We start from the raw sequence: 20,866 nt of genomic DNA on the forward strand, positions 1-20,866 counted from the left end.
GGATGAATACCGTCATTCATAAAAATCCGTAGAGGTTGTCCGTGTTTATTTTATTGGCTGGACGAAAATGTAACCGGTGCTTTTAAGTCACATTTAGTTTTACTGACATTCCACCTTTGTAGCCACCGCTCTGCTAACACCAAGATAAATACACCCGGATTGCTGGTGAGCACTGCAGACACTCCCAGTACAGTACAATAATACTTACAGTCGTGGCCAAAAGTTTTGAGAATGACACAAATATTAATTTTCCCAAAGTCTGCTGCCTCAGCATGTCAGCATGTATGTATAATTTCCATATACTCCAGAATGTTATGAAGAGTAATCAGATGAATTGCAATTAATTGCAAAGTCCCTCTTTGCCATGCAAATGAACTGAATCCCCAAAAAACATTTCCACTGCATCTCAGCCCTACCACAAAAGGACCAGCTGACATCATGTCAGTGATTCTCTCATTAACACAGGTGTGAGTGTTGACGAGGACAAGGCTGGAGATCACTCTGTCATACTGGTTGAGTTCAAATAACAGACTGGAAGCTTCAAAAGGAGAGGGGTGCTTAGAATCATTGTTCTTCCTCTGTCAATCATGGTTACCTGCAAGGAAACACGTGCCGTCATCATTGCTTTGCACAAAAAGGGATTCACATGCAAGGATATTGCTGCCAGTAAGATTGCACTTAAATCAACCATTTATCGGATCATCAAGAACTTCAAGGAGAGCGGTTCAATTGTTGTGAAGAAGGCTTCAGGGCGCCCAAGAAAGTCCAGCAAGCACTAGGACCGTCTCCTAAAGTTGATTCAGCTGCGGGATCGGGGCACCACCAGTACAGAGCTTGCTCAGGAATGGAAGCAGGCAGATGTGAGTGCATCTGCACGCACAGTGAGGCGAAGACTTTTGGAGGATGGACTGGTGTCAAGAAGGGCAGCAAAGAAGCCACTTCTCTCCAGGAAAAACATCAGGGACAGACTGATATTCTGCAAAAGGTCCAGGGATTGGACTGCTGAGGATCATTTTCTCTGATGAATCCCCTTTCCGATTGTTTGGGGCATCCGGAAAAAAGCTTGTCCGGAGAAGACAAGGTGAGCGCTACCATCAGTCTCGTGTCATGCCAACAGTAAAGCATCCTGAGACCATTCATGTGTGGGGTTGCTTCTCAGCCAAATGAGTGGGCTCACTCACAATTTTGCCTAAGAACACAGCCATGAATAAAGAATGGTACCAACACATCCTCCGAGAACAACTTCTCCCAACCATCCAGGAACAGTTTGGTGACGAACAATGCCTTTTCCAGTATGATGGAGCACCTTGCCATAAGGCAAACGTGATAACTATGTGGCTCGGGGAACAAAACATAGATATTTTTGGTCCATGGCCAGGAAACTCCCCAGACCTTAATCCCATTGAGAACTTGTGGTCAATCCTCAAGAGGCGGGTGGACAAACAAAACCCCACAAATTCTGACAAACTCCAAGCATTGATTAGGCAAGAATGGACTGCCATCAGTTAGGATGTGGCCCAGAAGTTAATTGACAGCATGCCAGGGCAGATTGCAGAGGTCTTGAAAAAGAAGGGTCAACACGGCAAATATTGACTCTTTGCATCAACTTCATGTAATTGTCAATAAAAGCCTTTGGCACTTATGAAATGCTTGTAATTATACTTCAGTATTCCATGGTAACATCTGACAAAAATATCTAAAGACAATGAAGCAGCAAACTTTGTGGAAATGAATATTTGTGTCATTCTCAAAACTGATACTAGTGTAACAGTACCAACAAATTTAAGAGGTCAAGGTGAAATGCAAAACATTACAGCTATATTAATAGTATAGGTATTACACAATTTCAGGGAAGTGAGACCTTGTCTGCCTACTTGTGGCTTAATAAAACCTTGTTCATTTTATGGACTGCACAGATGTGTTTCTTTAATTCCTATGAAGTGTCTACGTCCACGAAAGAACGGGTACTGTCTGGGTCGTGATTGTTTAAAACGACCCCCATGTCTGCCTAGCTTTCAGTCTTGAATTGGGGTGGTCTGTGCTGACACAGCCATGAGGATAGACGTTGGTGTGTATTGTAAAGTTAATGGTTAGCCCTGTTTATTACTAAAAGCCCATTTGAGCCCATTGTGCGTCTTCTCCCAGACTCCCACTCAATACTACATTCCCATTTCTCCCATCAAGTTCTCTTTCTTTGTGGTTAGCTCCTCCCGTGTGCTCTTTCCATTCCTGACACACCTCAAACACACAACCCTTATTTGATGAAAGAATGTCTGAAATATGATAGGGAGAATGTGCAGGTGAGAACAATTTGAACGGTTAGCAGTCATATTGGTCTCCTATAGACTGCCTATAGCAGCATTGCTATTGATTGCAAAGCAGTTTTGCAACAGTTACTACTCAATAGAGCGTTGTAGTCCACAGAGCTCATATGTAAATAGAAGGGCCTCTTTGAACTGGCAGGTGTTTCATTTTTACTCTTTGAGGGGCAGTGGTTCCTGATTTGAGTTGTGATCCACCGAAAGCCTTTTGAATGAACCTGGTTCCTGTAGAGTTTTCTTCCTATGTTCCTTCCTTCTAGGGAGTTTTCCTAGCCACTGTGCTTTTGCTCTTTGGGGTTTTAGGCTGGGTATCTGTAAGGCACTTTGTGACAACTGCTGGTGTTTGAATATGATTGATTGCATTATCAGCGATCCGGAAGGGACTAGCCACAACTTACCAGCTAGTCCTGACACACCATTCGGGAAACACTGCTGTTGGGCGTAGAAGCTCCCTGCATCCCAAATGGAACGCTATTCCCTATATAGTGCACTACTTTTGATCAGAGCCCTGTAGGCCCAGATAAAAAGTATTACACAGTAAAGGGAATAGTATACCATTTGGGATGTAGACGATCTGTCTGTCACCAGTGGTAATGATGTGACCATTGGAGACGGAAGTCATGGCCCATCTATTTTAATCCAGGGGTACAGGATTTGAGAGACCTATTTAACCAATGACCACAGGTTTTCGCCACATCACTGAGCTGTACGAGACAGACTGGGACATGTTTTTTTTTTTTTTTTAAACATGCTTTTTCAAAGACTAAGGCACCAGCCCATTTGAGAACAAGTCAAGTTGGAGGTTATTCCTGGTCTGACAATTGTTGAGGTGACTGTCAGAAGCCCTATGATAAATAGACCACCGGAGCACAATACTATGGCTGCCCCAATGGCACCCTATGCCCTATGTATCCCCATTTGGGATGGATCTAATGACACAACGGAAGAGAGAAATAGCTGATATTGTGTTTCTAAGGCTAGTCACACAGGTTGAACACAATACAGATAGACAGTACATTAGAGATTGAGGAGCACCATACTATGGTTGCATCCAAAATGGCTCCCTATTCCCTATGTAGTGCAGTAGTTTTGACCAGAGCTCTATGGGCTTTGGTCAAAAGTAGTCCACTGTGTAGGGAATAGAGTGTGCTTATGACACAACGGAAGAAAGAAACAGCTGATATTGTGTTTCTAAGGCCAGTTACACAGGGTGAACACAAAGCATGGAACTGGATACAGATAAGACAGTGCAGGAGAGAATGAGTGAGTGGCTGAGAGCAGAATGGGGAGAACAAGGAGACCAAAGGAAGCGATGGACAAAGAACTGGGCTGAGAAGAAGACTGTGGGAGAAGACTTGCCTGAGAGGGAGAAGAAATGGAGAGAAAGGAGGAGTACAGGGATAGAGGGGGAGAAGAGGAGAAAGGGAGGACAGGTGTTCTGTGGTAACTGAGTTTGTTTTTTCAAGGGGAGGAGGTAGCATACTCCACATATCCTGCTCCACCCCTATATGTGGTGCTACTGACAGCATGGCGTAAGGTACAGTATTTCACACAAAAACAAACTCTGGGGTGAAGTGTCCCCTAGGTACAGACCTAGAATCAGCTTCAACTCCCCAAATCCTAACCTTAACCATTACGGGGAAAGTGCAAAACTGACCCAAGATCAGCATCTATAGGCAACTTGGCCTGGCCGTACCCAGCATATATTTTAACATTTAGATATTAAGATTTAAATGTAGAGGGCTAAATATATGTTACATAACTTAATTCCACTAATCATCTAAATAAGTCTGAAATAGGTAGACTAAGGAGAGAAAATTTAGTAGTCGTATTCTGAAACAGAAAATTAAAGTTTGTATGAATGTGAAGAGAAGGGGCAGAAGGAAGAGAAGGGGCAGAGAAAGAGGAGAAAAGAGAGGAATTTGGAGTTCCTCCTAGTTATTATACACTGACCAAAAATATAAATCCAACGTGCAACAATTTCAAAGATTTTACTGAGTTACAGTTCATAAAAGGGGATCAGTCAATTGAAATAAATTCATTAGGCCCTAATCTATGGATTTCACATGACTGGGAATACAGATATGCGTCTGCTGGTCACAGATAACGTAAAAAGAAGGTAATGGCGTGGATCAGAAAACCAGTCAGTATCTGATGTGACCAACATTTGCCTCATGTGGTGCAACACATCTCCTTCGCATAGAGCTGATCAGGCTGTTGTTGATTGTGGAATCTTGTCCTACTTCTTAATGGCTGTGTAAAGTTGCTGTATATTGGTAGGAACTGGAACGGTCTGTTGTACACGTCGATCCAGAGCATCCCAAACATGCTCAACGGGTGACATGTCTGAACATTTTCTCAGTTAAGAAGCCAAACTGCAGTCAGATCAAGACAAGCTTCCCTGAGAGTTTAGTTTTTACAGAAATTCTTCAGTTGTGCAAACCCACAGTTTCATCAGCTGTCCGGGTGGATGGTCTCAGACAATCCTGCAGGTGAAGAAGCCGGATGTGGATGTCCTGGTCGTCCCGTGATCCGATGTTGTGAAGCCTGTTGGACCTACTGCAAAATTCATTCTCTAAAACGACATCGGTGGCTTATGGTAAATTATCTGGCAACAGCTCTGGTGGATATTCCTGCAATCAGCATGCCAATTGCACACTCCCTAAAAATTTGAAACATCTGTGGCATTGTGTTGTGAAAACTGCACACCTTTTGTCCCCCAGCACAAGGTGGACATGTGTAATGATAATGCTGTTTTGTTTAATCAGCTTCTTGATATGCCACACCTGTCAGGTAGATGGATTATCTTGGCAAAGAGAAATGTTCAGTAACAGATGTAAACAAATTTGTGCACAAAATGAGAAGCGTTGGGTACGTATGGATCTTTTGTTTCAGCTCATGAACACTTTACCTGTTTAATTTATATTTTTGTTAAATATATATATATATATATATATATATATATATATATATATATAAAAAAAGTGTTTTAAATACATGATCATAGTGCCCCCTACTTGTGACAGGAAAAATTGAATTATATATTATAGTGTTAATGTTGGTCTGTCTTCTGACTCATTTCAATTCAACATTGATCTTTCATGTTCAATGATATACTGCAATGTGAAAAGCCAACTTCTCAAATTAGTAGGTATTGTTAGAAAATTCTGGTAACTTTCCAAACAGTCCCAGGGAGGGAATAAGCAGAGAATCATCCAACAGGGATTTCAGAAAATTGCCAGAATTTTTCAACCCTATTAGAAAGAAAAAGAAAACATACAGTGACATAACATTGTATAAAACATTTTAATATCAATTATTTCATTAAGCAAAAATAGAAACAACCACCATTAACAGGGAAAATAACATTAAAACTGCAGCCTCGGGAGGATAGGATAAAAATCAAATAAAAAGTGATGCTTAATGAACTGGGAATTCAAGGAGAGGCATTTAAAATAGAAATAAAAAAGGATTATTTTATTATCCCTCTCCAAAAAAAGACCAGGACAGAGGGGCACGGACACATCGTCTTCACTGGTCAGGGAGCGATTTTCATCTGGACTGTTCAACTGAAACGAGAAAAGAGGGAGAGTTTAGTTTATAGCATCAAGCAGTGTCCCCACATAAAATGACTGGCAGATGCTGGGTACAAAAAAATAGATACCTTCAGAATAAGATAGCTATACAGACCACATACTTGGAATGACTAGGTAATAAACAAATGCTCTAAAGTGGCTCATCAACAATTCCTTTGAAGGAACAATTGCAAGCAGCACTGGCATAATGAAGGATATTACAAAACCCCAAATAATAAATAAGTGAAAACATGGTTGTGTCTGAAATGGCATCCTATTCTCTATATAGTGCACTACTTCTAACCAGAGCCTATGTGGCTCTGATCAAAAGTAGTGCCCTACATAGGGAGACATTTAAGACATAAACCATGAAAAAGCACAGCAGTAGCACATGAAATCCAAATGAGTGCTAGACTAGTTGGATATAGCTTACTGTAGGTGGAGATGTCAATCTCTTCTGGGAGCTCTGCCACGTTGACCTCGAAGCGGTCCTGCACATCGTTCAGGGTCTTGGCGTCAGTCTCATCAGACACAAAGGTCACGGCCAGACCTTTCGTCCCGAACCTGCCTGCACGGGCCACTCTGTGCAGGTAGGTGTCAGAATCCTCGGGCATGTCGTAGTTGAAGACGATGTTGACGCGCTCAATGTCCATCCCTCGACCAAACAGGTTGGTGGCCACCAGGATCCGCCTTTGGAAGTCCTTGAACTGCTGGTACCGGGAAAGCCTGGGGGAGGAAGGGGGGCACCCATAGATTTAGAATAAGTAGAACAGGCATTATACATCCTGCTTCACTCCTGTGGGTACACTGAAACTGTGACCCACAAACATGTTGTCTGAGAGAAAGTTCTTGTTAAGTCCCTTTGGATAACAGCTTCTTCTACATGACTAGTATAGAAAATGTGCAAGTAAATGAGATTCTCAATTTGATTGTGCAACTCCTCATTCCTCTCCTCCTTTTGAAAAAAAGTCAACAGTAACTGAGGAGAGGAGGAAATGTGCTTGTATGAAATTAGACTCCATTCACACATAATGCAAATGACATTTACAGGGGTGGAATCCCAAATTAAAATGTGTAAAGTAGTAAAAGACATTTAGCTAGACATTGTATGGATAAAAACGATATGCTACTTATCATTTTAAAATATGTCCATGTTTCTCAGAGTAAACAGCTGATTGAAAGGGGAGGGGTAGATCTCAACTTCAGCAAAGGACACTTATGCTTCCTCAGCAGGAGGCGAGGACACCGTTTGCCTACTAACGAATTGACACTCCTCAACCACTTATCGGTTTACGGATAAGAGGACGGAAAAGTCGAGGACATTTGGTCCAAATCAGAAATTCCCAATGAAAGCCAAGACCCAATCCCAAATCTACCCCTAAACCCTACGCACTTATTAATATCTGAGATGACTTGAAGTGTAAGCAATATCCTAATATTGCTTATACCAATCAAAACTGCTCAGATTTTAACAAGTGCATAGACTGTAGGGTTTAGCCAGTGATTTTTTCCTCTCCATCAGAACCCACCTCTCCTCCTGGGCCATGCCCCTGTGGATGGCGATTGCAGGGAAGTTCTGCTCCACCAGCAGCTGAGACAGAGCCACACAGCGCTGCACAGACTTCACAAAGATCACCACCTTCAGACAGGGGAGAAAATGGCAGTGAGACACCGAAGACAAACATGGGGCACAAAACCCATGCTGCATCTGATATGGCACCCTGGCTTTACCCTGGTCAAATAAATGTACACTCTGAAGACGAAAAACACAGGGCATAAAACTCACAGGCAGAAACTTTGTCAGTGCATAGACTTAGTTCACTTGAATGAGTAAAATTGTATTTAAAAACGTGACTTTCAAATCCACGGACAAAATACAGTCAACTCCCTCAGATTAAAACTAAAATAAATTACGTTTTAGCATTCAATTCTCTGAAAAGACCTCTGTCCGTACCTGGTTGAACTCGAGCACGTCGAGCAGGTCGAAGAGCTTGCGGTTCTTCTCGCTATCCTTCAGCTTGCAGTAGTACTGCTGCAGGCCGTGCAGCGTCAGCTTGGTCTCATCGTCCACAAACACCTCCATGGGCTACAGGAGATATTCATTAAGCACCAAACAGAACACAGAGAGGGACTACCAGGACTTCCAGTGCTAAACATTTTGCTAGTGTGCCCTAATGAATAGAACATGGGGAAAGTGTCACTCTTTAGGGCAGTTTTATAAACCTAGCCACATTAAGTGAAAAACAGGAGTAAACCACATTCTGTGTTGGTGAATGAAGAACTACAAATGTGATTGTGAACATCAATTACTAGTACTAGAGCTGGATGGAACTTTATTTTTCATGATTGCTTTAATGCCAGGACTGTTCCTCCCGAAAATGTCCAGAGCCCCAGACCCAGGTTAAGAGAGGGTCAACTCTGGCCACTTGTGAGACAGACAGTCACGAGCAGGCAAAGCTTAGAGGGGCTAGACTGGAACTTTTTACATGAATCTTAAGCCATATCCAAAAAAGGGGCAATCTGCAGTTTCTACATCCATTTTTAAACATTTAAAATTAAAAGAATAACAAATGCCCATGAGCTTAGTTCAACTTTCGTACCCCACCAGAACCCAAAATACAAGCTTGTTTCATTCCAATGCTTGTAAACAAAGTAAACGCAAAAATAAACTATATAGTCTCAAAACATGGTCAAAATTATAATTCTGATATCATTGACGGTCAGTCCTTGCATATAGCTCTACGAATTTCAGAGTGGTTAAATTTCTCCAGACCTATCCCTCCAAAACAGGGGCGAGGAAGATGATTCATTAATGTTTATACTGCCGATTGCCTCTTCAAAGTGCAATTTAGGGAGATGTGTTAATCTCTGTGCGTGTGTGTGTGTAAAACTGCAACTTTAAGTTTCAGAACATGTACATAACCACGGGTTATGAGAACCCCTTCAACGTACATCCTGCATGAACTTGCGGCAGACAGGACGGATCTCTTTGCTTAGGGTGGCGCTGAACATCATGCACTGCTTCTCGTGGGGTGTGAGCCTGAAGATGTCCTGAACATCACGCCTCATGTCTGAGGGAGAGACGATAGGAAAAGAATATGGCCGTCACAGAAAAAGTCAACCCACTCAGCCTGAAATCCGAGGACTACTTAAAATGTAAATACTTCCCTACGTTTTGGCTAAATCCTTACTTAAGTCAAACCATCTATCACATTCTGTTCCAAGATCCACTACTACTTAGTAGGACAGTGTATTAGAAGTGCATTCTAAGTGGTATGCTAGTAGGTACATTGGAACACGTTTTCAATTGACCGTTCCTCTGTGACGTTTCAACTTACTCCTTGCTCCAGTCACTCACATCTGGCATCAGCCCCCCTGTCCAACTCACCCAGCTGCTCCAGCATCTTGTCACACTCGTCCAGGACAAAGTGCTTCACGTTCTTCAGGTTGAGGGTCTTGTTGCGGATGAGGGCCAGGATGCGGCCGGGAGTTCCCACCACAATGTGGGGGCAGTTCTTCTTCAGCGCGTCCTCGTCCTTCTTGATGGACAGGCCCCCGAAGAACACGGCTGCCTTGACGGTAGGCATGTACTTGGAGAAGCGCTCATACTCTTTGCTGATTTGGAAGGCCAGCTCTCGTGTGTGGCACATCACCAGCACAGACACCTGGTAGACAGAGAGAGAGGTAGGGGAGGATGTTTAATACAGAACTCTCTGGACAGCAGAGAAACAAAAAGCACACAAGATTATCCAATAGGATAGAACAGCAGTGTAAACAGTGAGATTTAAAGGAGAACAAATTCAGACTGCAATTGGCCCAGCGTCATTAGGGTTTGGCAGGGGTAGGCCGTCATTGTAAATAAGAATTTATTCTTAACTGACTTGCCTAGTCCAAATAAAGGTTAAATAAAGTTGGCAATTAGACACTTTCTTATGAAACTATCCCCAGATACACATTAAGCCTATTCCTAAACTACAAAGCACTCAATGGATTCTCCATGGAAAGCTATTTTTAGTACAGGAGGCCTAGGCTTCAATGTAACAGCAATTCAGTTGCTGCTTCCACAATGTAGAGATTAATTTCATTATTCAACCACTCACCTGCCCGTCCACAGGCTCAATCTGCTGCAGGGTGGCCAGTACAAACACAGCCGTCTTGCCCATACCAGACTTGGCCTGGCACAGGATGTCCATGCCCAGGATGGCCTGTGGGATGCACTCATGTTGGACTGAAAGACAGAAACGTAACTAGGGAAGTTAGTTAAGAACAAATTCTTATTTACAATGACGGCCTACCAAGAGGCCTCCTGCAGGGATTGGGGCCTGGGATTTAACATACAAAAATATATATAGGACAAAACACACATCACTACATAAAGAGAGACCTAAGACAACATTGCAAAGGCATCAACACATGACAACACAGCATGGTAGCAGCACAAAACATTGTACAAACATTGGGCACAGACAACAGCACAAAGGGCAAGAAGGTAGACAACACATCACACTGACAGTTGTGGCTGCTTTGTAAGTGTCCATGATTGAGTCTTTGAATGAGGAGATTGAGATAAAACTGTACAGTCACTAGGGGCAGAAAACTGAAGAGAGGAGCGACCCAGGGATAGGTCCGCTTTGGGGACCTTTAACAGAATGTGACTAGCAGAACAGGTGTTGAATGTGGAGTATGAGGGCTGCAGTATATATCTCAGATAGGGGAGGGGGGAGTGAGGCCTAAGAGGGTTTTAAAAATAAGCATCAACCAGTGGGTCTTGCGACAGGTATACAGAGATGACCAGTTTAAGTATGATGTGATGCTTGAAGGGGCATACATGTATAACTCATAGTCGGAGTCCCAAATGACACATATATATATATATATATATATAGTGGATTACCTTCCACCAGGGCCCAGTCACACACAGCGCTAGTTTTGAATAAAGCCCTATGGGCCCAGCTCAATAGTAGTACACAATGTCAGGAATAGGGTGACATTTGACACACACAGAATGGACAAAGTCAAAAACAGTCCTTGGTTGAAAGTGGGAAGTGCCTGTGAGGCTCACCTTCAGAGGGATGTTCAAAGCCACAGTCGACAATGGCGCGGAGCAGCTCTGGTTTGAGCAGGAAGTCTCGGAAGCCGGAGCTGTGGATGGAGACGTAAGAGCCCTTTACCTCCTTCTTGCCCGCAGGTGTGGCGGTCTCCGGGGCAACCTGAGGCTCCTCATCCTCTTCATAGTCCAACAGCTCGTTGTCAACGTCGTTCTCTGCCATTCTAGAGAAGGGGTACTTGCGTTAGTTGAAGCTAGGAAAGACTGTAGACTAGTTGGGGGGGAGCTGTATCAACAATACTGTAAATTCAGAAGGTTAATTGAAATGCCAATTCAATAATCTATGTACAAATCCTCACCATCTAACCTTAGTTATATTACATGAGGAATCCAATTCTTGTAATTTCACTTTCTGAATTGAATCCTAGTGAAACATCACCGTCATGCACAGGGTTTTCCATATTCGGTCCTTGGGACTCCAAGGGGTGCACGTTTCCACCCAACATTACACAGCTGACTCAATCAAAACTTGATGCTTATTTGAATCAGCTGTGTAGTGTTACGGCAAAAACCAAAACGTACACCCCCTGATGTCCTTAGGACCGAGTTTGGGAAACACTCGTCTAACGTGTATTCCTACATAGCATTAGCTAGCTGCTAATAATGCTAGTAGCAGGCCGCACGCACACCGCCAAAGCTGGACAGTACGCTAAATGGGAAGCGAATGCATTTGGCACAATCATTACAATTTACCTAGCTAGAAACTAGGATCGGACCAGCGACCACCCTGCAACTCAGTTTACAGTAGTTAGCCAGTTGCCCGATTCAATCAAGTTGAACAAGGAATCATGCCTCACTCTCCGCACAAACAATGGCAGCCGCCTCCTCATTCAAACTTTGTGACAGCAAAGTGCTATAAAGGGAAATAGGTTCCAAATGCAAGGTGAATATTCAGAAATAACGTTGGCTCAAATTAATAACGGGCAAGACATTTCTAGGGCCTAACTTGACCTAAAATGTAATTCTCGGAACCAACCTGCGACACACTGCTAGCAGAAGTTAACTGGTAACTGACATGACCGTGCTAGTACTAGCGTTAGCTTGACGCAATGCTAAATGTGTTAGTTAGCTAGCCAGATTGCACAAGGTTTTCGCAAAGATTTTAACAAAAATATACTCGAACATGGCTGCTATTTATGAGCATTATGGAAAGAAAAATATGTTTCTTATTTACAATTCATTAAGATATTGAAAATCACTCAATACAGTACATTTTTTATGCAATTAAAATAGCACTTACTTTTCGGTGTTAATTCAAATCGGCTTCGAGTATCACTGCTAGCTAGGTTCACAGGGGCAGTCTAGAAGCACTGTACGCATGTATTCGTGGCCACTATTGGTTAATTTTAAAGGCAATCTCACCAAACCGGCTTGAAAGCGAACCACGATTGGTCTATTTTAATGCCGATCTTGAAAATGCCAACGAAGAAGGCGGGATTTTGCCAGCTGCCCTAAACTAAATTGTTGGCATCATTTCTTGTTTGACAACACTGTTATGAAGAAAGTACACTGTGATAGCCTTATTCAGCAATAATGTAAACATTTCAGTCGATTAGATTAGTTTATTAGTCGTTCGCAGATGTAATTGTAGGGTACAGTGAAATTCTTAAGATCTGAATTCCAACAGTGCAGGTCAAAAAGATAAATGAATGAAACAATAATAATAATATGCATACTATATACATATTTATTTACAACATTTACAAACCAACAGAATGCATTCATCCATTTTGTATAAATATGATAGATGTGTGACATTAAGCTATATTGGGCAATTTGAGCAAAGGCGTAACAATGACTGTCTTGGACAAATATACATTTGGCTTAAAACATTTATTCATTCATGGGCAATATGTGTGCATGCCCTGATCATTTCAGCTTACTACATCTGTCTTCCCTCACCAAACCCATCAATGATTTGATTTATTTGGGCGGCAGGGTAGCCTAGTGGTTAGAGCGTTGGACTAGTAACCGGAAGGTTGTGAGTTCAAACCCCCGAGCTGACAAGGTACAAATCTGTCGTTCTGCCCCTGAACAGGCAGTTAACCCACTGTTCCCAGGCCGTCATTGAAAATAAGAATTTGTTCTTAACTGACTTGCCTGGTTAAATAAAGGTAAAAAAAAAAAAAAAAAAACTATAATATATCAGTTATGGCCAACAGAGGGCATCATTTATCCATATAATACGATAAAACCTCACTGAACCTAAATTAATTGGGTTACATTGTAAACATTTTTCAGATATCGTATGTGATCAGAAACAATGCATTAATTTCCCGGAGTGGTCGCTCTGTGCTTTTGTAGTTGACGTCATAATGTACGATGGAATATAGAAGCCTATGACGTAAACGAACTCAAGAAAATGTTCAGTGCGCTGCTTTTGCCTCAGTTGAGTTGATGCTTTGCAAAGGACAGTCATCCTTATGTTCAAATAAATCACTTTGAGTGGACAAAGACGACATTCTGTGTAAGTACAGCATAACTGGCCAAGATGTTGTAAAAAAATGTTTGAAATGTATTTTAAAATGTATTTGTTTATTTAAAAAAAAAGTCAGGTCCAATCTGAAGGGTGCCTGAAAGCACAATGGATAGAAATCATAAACCGTTGAGAAACATTCTTCTAAAAGTAAGACTCATAAGTGATGAAAAAATGTTTGTTCATTCTGGGGCTATCCCTCTTGATATGTAATGAGGCTATCTTCTTGGTAGTATAACCTATATGCTGTAAAAAACAGATTGATATGATTTATAGTTGGAAAAGTGGGCATAATTAATTGAGGGCTAAGGTAAAATGTATTTCCTTATGTTCATATACCCCAGGCTGGGACCCTCCAAGCTAGTGCTGGAGAGCAGGTCCTCCAGACAGACATCACTGACCATGATGGACTAAGGCTGCCAGCCCTGGTAGACTGCCCCATTGACAGCCCCCTAAAGGTAAGAAAACGTCTTATAGTTCTGTTGCAAAACGTCTGGTTGTAACGGAGACCAGTTGGTTGCAATCTAGTAATATGACGTGTTGAAAACCAGTTTACAACGTGATAATAAAGCCATTAAGACACATGGACCACCTACTAAACTCAGCAAAAAAAGAAACGTCCCTTTTTCAGGACCATGTATTTTAATGATAATTCGTAAAAATCCAAATATCTTCACAGATCTTCATTGTGAAGGGTTTTAACACTGTTTCCCATGCTTGTTCAATGAACCATAAACATGTTAAGTTTTCTGAAAATAAACGCAGTTGACAGTGAGAGGACGTTTCTTTTTTTGCTGAGTTTAGTTAGAACTAATAGTTTTGGAATTCAGATTTGAATTCTGATTGTAATTCTAAGGTTATGGTTTATAGTTGGAAAAGTGGGCATAATAATGGAGGGCTTAAGTTATATGTATTTCCTTATGTTCCTATACACCAGGCTGGGAACCTCCAAGCTAGTGCTGGAGAGCAAGTGCTCCAGACAGATGTCCATTCTGCTGGCCATGATGGACTAAGCCTGCCAGCCCTGGTAGACTACCTCCAGGATAGCCCTCGAATAGCAGATGTCCATTCCGCTGACCATGATGGACTAAGCCTGCCAGCCCTGGTAGACTGCCTCCAGGATAGCCCTCGAAAGGTAAGAAACATATTTTAGTTCTGTTGCAAAACGTCTGGTTGTCACGGAGGCCAGTTGGTTGCAATCTAGTAATACGAAGGGTTGAAAACCAGTTTACAACGCGATAATAACGCCATTAAGACACATGGACCACCTACTAGTTAGAACTAATAGTATTGCAATTCAGATTTTAATTCTGATTCTAATTCTAAGGTTAACCCTTATGTGACATGTCACTCAGTACCATCATGCCTATGGTGAAAAATGTGGTTTCTATGGTGATATGATTTCCCCACTGTTGTTATTTGTCTCAGAACCTTGTGCCGAAGCCCCCGCAAGGCCCCAGGCCCAGCCGAGAGGCAAATATAGCAAAGGCAGAAAAGAAGGCCACAGAGGTTATCAAGGCTAGAAGGTCTAGGGAGGCTAAGTCAGGGGTGAAAAAATTAAGCCGCCAAGTAGTTGGTATGTTGGCACTGCCTCAAACTCTAACTCAAACAATCAGTTACCGTGAGTATTCATCTCCACTTCCAAAGTACATGGATTTATTGATAGAATTCTAAAACGATATATGGTGGAAGGATCCACTAATGTCTACGATCCTCTTTCTGTAGGTGTCCTGCCAGCTATCAAGAAGGGCACTAAAGTTACCCTCCAGTCCTCCAGCTCCCCCTCCCTCTCCGATGACAACAAGGAGGCTCTAGGTTAGTTATTATGTTGTTTTTACCGTCTTTTGCACCCGCACATTCCCCTTCTTTCTTTTCTCTTATTGTCAGTAATGGTACTTTCATTTTCTCTCCTTTTTCTATCTTATTTTTCTATACAGTGTTAGGAGACATGGTATGTGTGAAGAATTACTTTAAATCAAATGTCAAACTCATTCTATAGAAGGCCGGGTTTCTGCAGGGTAACACTCCACCCTTGATTGATGAATTAAGGTCACTAATTAGTAAGAAACTCCTCTAACCTGGTTGTCTAGGTCTTAATTGAAAGGAAAAAACTAAAACCCGCAGACACTTAGCCCTCCATGGAATGAGTTTGACACCCCTGTATTAAATACATTTTGATTTGATTAGGGGCCGTCTGCCAGGTCCTGACCACCAGGGTGGGAGACATCCTGAACAGTACCTGCAACGACGATTACAAGGCTAGGCTCATCATCCAGAAAGGTACACCTATAACCTGTTTTGCTCATATCACCAGTAATAACCATGTAATAACTTGTGTAATAACCAGTGTATTACCATTATAGTAAATGTACTAGATACTGCATAGTGTTATACATGGATGTGGCTTTGAACCAGTTCAGAATATGAGTGTGTTTTCTTAGGATTGGATTCCGGTGCCAGGGAAAGGTTCCCTGGCTCTCCGTGTTCCTCTTCACCCAAGGACGAAGAGGAGGTGGTTGTAAGCGGCACAACTGTCTCATACCCTAAACCCTCCACCTCAACCCAGGCAGCATGGGCAGCTCCTGCCCAGACTCTGGACGGTTTTCTGCCCAGACTCCGCCTGGATGAAGAAGAGGTAGTCCCCAGCACCTCCATGAAGGACGACTCTGTGACGACCACCCATGCAGCACGGGCAGCTCCTTCCCAGACCCTGGAAGAAGAGGTGGGGGGGGCTGAGGTCTCCGAGATCAGTGACAGCTCCCTGATGCCCACCAAGAACAGGCAGGACCCCCTGGAGAAGATTCCCTCCCTCCTACCAGGCAAGGAGCACATCTTCCTTTGCAGCACTCCCTGGGCCACCGTCATGAGCCCCCAGACTCTGAAGTTTATTCTCCATGGCATCATGTGCCGACTGGAGGCCTCAGAGTCCCCCCAGACAAGGAGGGCCAATGAACCCTTCAGGCTGATGAAGGATCTCTTTGTGGAGGTCCAGCATGCCCTGAAGTATGCTGACATCTCTGTCGTCTTTGGCCTGGAGGAGAGCATCCAATTCAGTGGGGAGGATGCGGTGAAGGCCATCGTGAAGACTGCGGCTAAAAGATTGTCCCTGCGTTCGGACTCCAACCGGGCTCAACTGCGTGCCGCACGCTCTGGTAGCCATCAGGTGCATGGCGGACACCATCACACAAGTCATAGATGACTATTCCGAGGACTGGAGTTCCGACGGCCATTTTGGAGCCAGGAGGAGCCGTGGTAGTGGGAGGTCACACTCCTCAACCTCCTCAAGGAGTGACGTCACCCTCACCGAGGAGCTCCTGGCTTGGAGGGAAACCCTAGAAGAGGACCTAGAGGAGATGGCTGATGACAGCACTGGTTTGGAAAAGACCAGTGTAAGCTCAGCCATCTCTGAAAAGTCCCAGGTAATTAGCTACCTTTCTGAAAGCACCAAGCCCATCAGCAGCGCCCTCTCCACAGACCTCGAGGACATCACCTCCAAAAAGGTGAGACGGCCAAGAACCAGTAGATCGTTTAGTTATTTGGGCTGTTTGATTGTGAGGCATCGACTCATGTCTGTTTCTCCCTCTACTAAGAAGAAAGAGGCTATGAAGAAAGAAGTGAGGAAGTCAGGAAAGAAGAAGCGAGGAAATAACAAGAACCAGAAGAAGAACAAGGTGTCTCCTCTTGGCAATGATAGTAAGTCCTCATTTCTGTCAGTCAACATGTGCATCTGTCTTCAGCACACTATTGTAATGTAAGGACGGGAGACTATGATGAAGTTATTAGCCACTAAATGGAAGACAGCGGACTAAAACAGGGAGGAACTTTCTTGAACTTGCCAATAACAAATGCTTGTTTTTGTTTCCGTTTAAAAATATTTTGCTACTGTGTACCCTAATGAACACAACCCTGATTTCATGCCTTGTTCTCTGTCACCTGTTCAGGTACTGTGGCTGAAGATGAGCATAAGAAAAAACAGGCTCTCCTCCCGCGGATCACAGCCGCCCTGGCAAAACTATTTTGCTTCCCCTGCAAAAAAAAAATGCAAAAATTAACTGTGCAGAAGACGAGTTTGGGAAAACCCTGCTGCCACCTCCCCCAACCCACTTTCTAAATAAACTCTCAAAGCCAACAGAAGAGGGAGGGAGACAACCCCCCCTACTCACAACTCATTTTATTCAATAAACACAACTTGCAGCTATTTTGATCTTCTTCTTGAGTTTTTTAAAAAATTTTAAAAACATTTTACAGACCCACCTGCATGCTATAGATTCTTAAGGTCAACTTGCTGTCTACTGTCTACTACAGTATCATTGTTACGAGTATGTTCACTGTGCCAGTCATTATAGCCAGTATAGGCTATAATAATGCCCTAACCTAATTGCAATTGACATAATAAGAGTTACATTTGAATAATAATTCCCTCATTTTATATATTTTTTCTAGAGGGAATAAATCTCTAAAGCACTATAGAGTGCCGTCCCTAGGAGGGGTGCGTCACTTGAGTGGGTTGAGTCACTGATGTGATCTTCCTGTCTGGGTTGGCGCCCCCCCTTGGGTTGTGCCGTGGCGGAGATCTTTGTGGGCTATACTCGGCCTTGTCTCAGGATGGTAAGTTGGTGGTTGAAGATATCCCTCTAGTGGTGTGGGGGCTTTGGCAAAGTGGGTGGGGTTATATCCTTCCTGTTTGGCCCTGTCCGGGGGTATCATTGGATGGGGCCACAGTGTCTCCTGACCACTCCTGTCTCAGCCTCCAGTATTTATGCTGCAGTAGTTTATGTGTCGGGGGGCTAGGGTCAGTTTGTTATATCTGGAGTACTTCTCCTGTCTTATCCGGTGTCCTGTGTGAATTTAAGTATGCTCCCTCTAATTCTCTCTGTCTTTCTCTTCCTCGGAGGACCTGAGCCATAGGACCATGCCTCAGGACTACCTGGCATGATCACTCCTTGCTGTTCCCAGTCCACCTGACCGTGCTGCTGCTCCAGTTTCAACTGTTCTGTCTGCGGCTATGGAATCCTGACCTCCAAAGTATGGCAATCCATGCTAAGGTGAACTGTGAATGAATGGTAAACTAATATGCCTTTGTGATGTTGTCAGATTAAGTCTGTTTTACACCGGCTTGGCTGTGGCGTGCTTCAGCCGTACAAAACTGCTGAATGCCACAATAAGGACCGTAGTAGGAGGGAGGGATATCATAAATGTGTCCTCATGTCTGTGTCTGTCTGCCTGTCTGTCTGTCTGTGCATCTCGGAGGTAGTGTCTATCTGTTCGTCACACCGACTCTCTCACTGTGGTAGGTTGGTTGTAGCGATCAGCAGAGGCCTGCCCTGTGCTAAAGGTTCCACTCCATTATCCTGAAGACGCTGAGCTACTGGGAGCAACTCCATGACCTGACATATCAAGTCTAAAACTCCAGTATCCTGCCCTACTGCAGCTACTACAAGCTCCCTTCTAGTCTGTTGTTCATATTATTTTGGAAGCACTTTACATTACAGCACGGAATAAAGCGGAAATGGAATGGGAACTAGTTAAAGTTACTCACAAAGAAAACCATTATTTGCCCAGATACAGGATGCTACAGATCAGTATAACTGTATTGTTTCAGAGACATCACATACTAGAGGGGTGATAATATTACAAAAACAACATTACAGTGTTTCCCCTAAAATTCCCCAAATGTCTTGGCATGGGGCCCCCAATTGATTGTGTTATAATGTTTGAGTCACTCAGATACACTGTATATACAAAAGTATGTGGACACCACTTCAAATTAGTGGAGTCGGACAGTTCAGCAACATCCTTTGCTGACAGATGTATAAAAATTGAGCACACACTCATGCAATCTCTGTAGACAAACATTGGCAGTAGAAGGCCTTTACTGATGAGCTCAGTGACTTTCAACGTGGCATCATCATAGGATGCTACCTTTCCAACAAGTCAGTTTGTCAAATATCTGCACTGCTAGAGCTGCCCCGGTCAACTGTAAGTGCTGTTATTGTGAATTGGAAACGTCTAGGAGCAACAACGGCTCAGCCGTGAAGTGGTAGGCCACACAAGCTCACAGAACGGGACCGCCGAGTGTTGCAGCGAGTAAAAAATAATCTGTCCTCAGTTGCAACACTCACTACCTCTGGAAGCAACGTCAGCATTATAATTGTTTGTCGGGAGCTTCATGAAAGGGGTTTCCATGGCCGAGCAGCCGCACACAAGCCTAGGATCACCATGCACAATGCCAAGCATTGGCTGGAGTGGCGTAAAGCTTGCCGCCATTGGACTCTGTGGAAACGCATTCTCTGGAGTGATGAATCACGCTTCACCAGCTGGCAGTCCGATGGACAAATCTGGGTTTGGCGGATGCCAGGAGTACGCTACCTGCCACAATGCATAGTGCCAACTAATGCTGGGAGGAGGAATAACGAATTGCCTGGGGCTGTTTTTCATGGTTCGGGATAGGCCCTTTTGTTCCAGTGAAGGGTAACCTTAACGCTACAGCATACAAAGACATTCTATACGATGCCCTTTCCTGTTTTAGCATGACAATGCCTCCGTGCACAAAGGGAGTTCCAAACAGAAATTGTTTGCCGAGGTTGGTGTGGAAGAACTTGACTGGCCTGCACAGAGCCCTGACCTTAACCCCATCGATCAGCTTTGGAATTAATTGGAACACCGACTGCGAGCCAGGCTTAATCGCCCAGCATCATTGCCCGACTTCACTAATGCTTTTGTGGCTGAATGAAAGCAAGTAGAAAATCCCCGCAGCAATGTTCCAACATCTAGTGGAAAGCCTTCCCAGAAGAGTGGAGGCTGTTATAGCACCAAAGGGGGGACCAACTCTATAATAATGCCCATAATTTGTAATGAGATGTTTGACAAGCTTTTGGTCATGAAGTGTAGCATAAGAACACAACACAAGCCATGGCAAAATGTCTAGAATTGCGAATAGCAGACAAAATTGTTTTAAAACAGCAACATTTTGTTTCTGCTGCCATGGGAGGGCCTCTAAAAATGTTGGTCGGAGAAGGCGCTGTTGGCCACGCCCAATACCACGCCCCCCCATCTATTTCTCCACCTAGTCAGGTGAACAGGGCCTTGCCCTTTATTATGATAAACAAGCCCGGGCAACCATTTCACCAGAGCGGTTGTCTTGGTTGCACTTGTTTTCTAGGATCACTCACTGGTGTCTGGTAATGTACAGGAATGATTCACCTCAGTTCACAGTTCACTCTCTCTGGGAGTATAATTAACGTCACCTCTCTATTGGCCCATTCCAGTGTGTGTGGCAAACTATCCAGACCTGTTCTGTAACCCCAGAGGGAGGTTTCATATGGTGTTAATATAGAGATGAATGGACACACAATCAACTGGTGACACAATGTACTGAGGCTATTGT

General features: G+C 43.5%; 1 protein-coding gene across 5 annotated transcripts; it reads right to left on the reverse strand.

Moving 5' to 3' along the window:
• Positions 1–5,608: 5,608 nt before the first annotated feature.
• Positions 5,609–12,399, reverse strand: LOC110485839 (ATP-dependent RNA helicase DDX39A). Of its 5 annotated transcripts, none has more exons than XM_021557032.2 (9): positions 12,244–12,399; positions 10,959–11,167; positions 9,997–10,124; positions 9,285–9,561; positions 8,849–8,967; positions 7,851–7,982; positions 7,426–7,535; positions 6,330–6,622; positions 5,609–5,890 (listed from the first exon to the last, which is right to left on the reverse strand). In XM_021557032.2, the coding sequence occupies exons 2-9, from the start codon at positions 11,164–11,166 to the stop codon at positions 5,874–5,876; spliced, it is 1,284 nt and encodes a 427-aa protein (XP_021412707.1). In that variant the 5' UTR covers position 11,167; positions 12,244–12,399; the 3' UTR covers positions 5,609–5,873. The 5 variants fall into 5 exon arrangements, with proteins under 5 accessions (XP_021412707.1, XP_036796403.1, XP_036796404.1 ...); XM_036940508.1 differs by lacking the exon at positions 12,244–12,399 and adding an exon at positions 11,980–12,114; XM_036940509.1 differs by lacking the exon at positions 12,244–12,399 and adding an exon at positions 11,697–11,715.
• Between the last annotated feature and the right edge of the window lie 8,467 nt (positions 12,400–20,866).

Source organism: Oncorhynchus mykiss, chromosome 13 (genome assembly GCF_013265735.2).
Source record: "Oncorhynchus mykiss isolate Arlee chromosome 13, USDA_OmykA_1.1, whole genome shotgun sequence".
NCBI classification, from domain to species: Eukaryota; Metazoa; Chordata; class Actinopteri; order Salmoniformes; family Salmonidae; genus Oncorhynchus; species Oncorhynchus mykiss.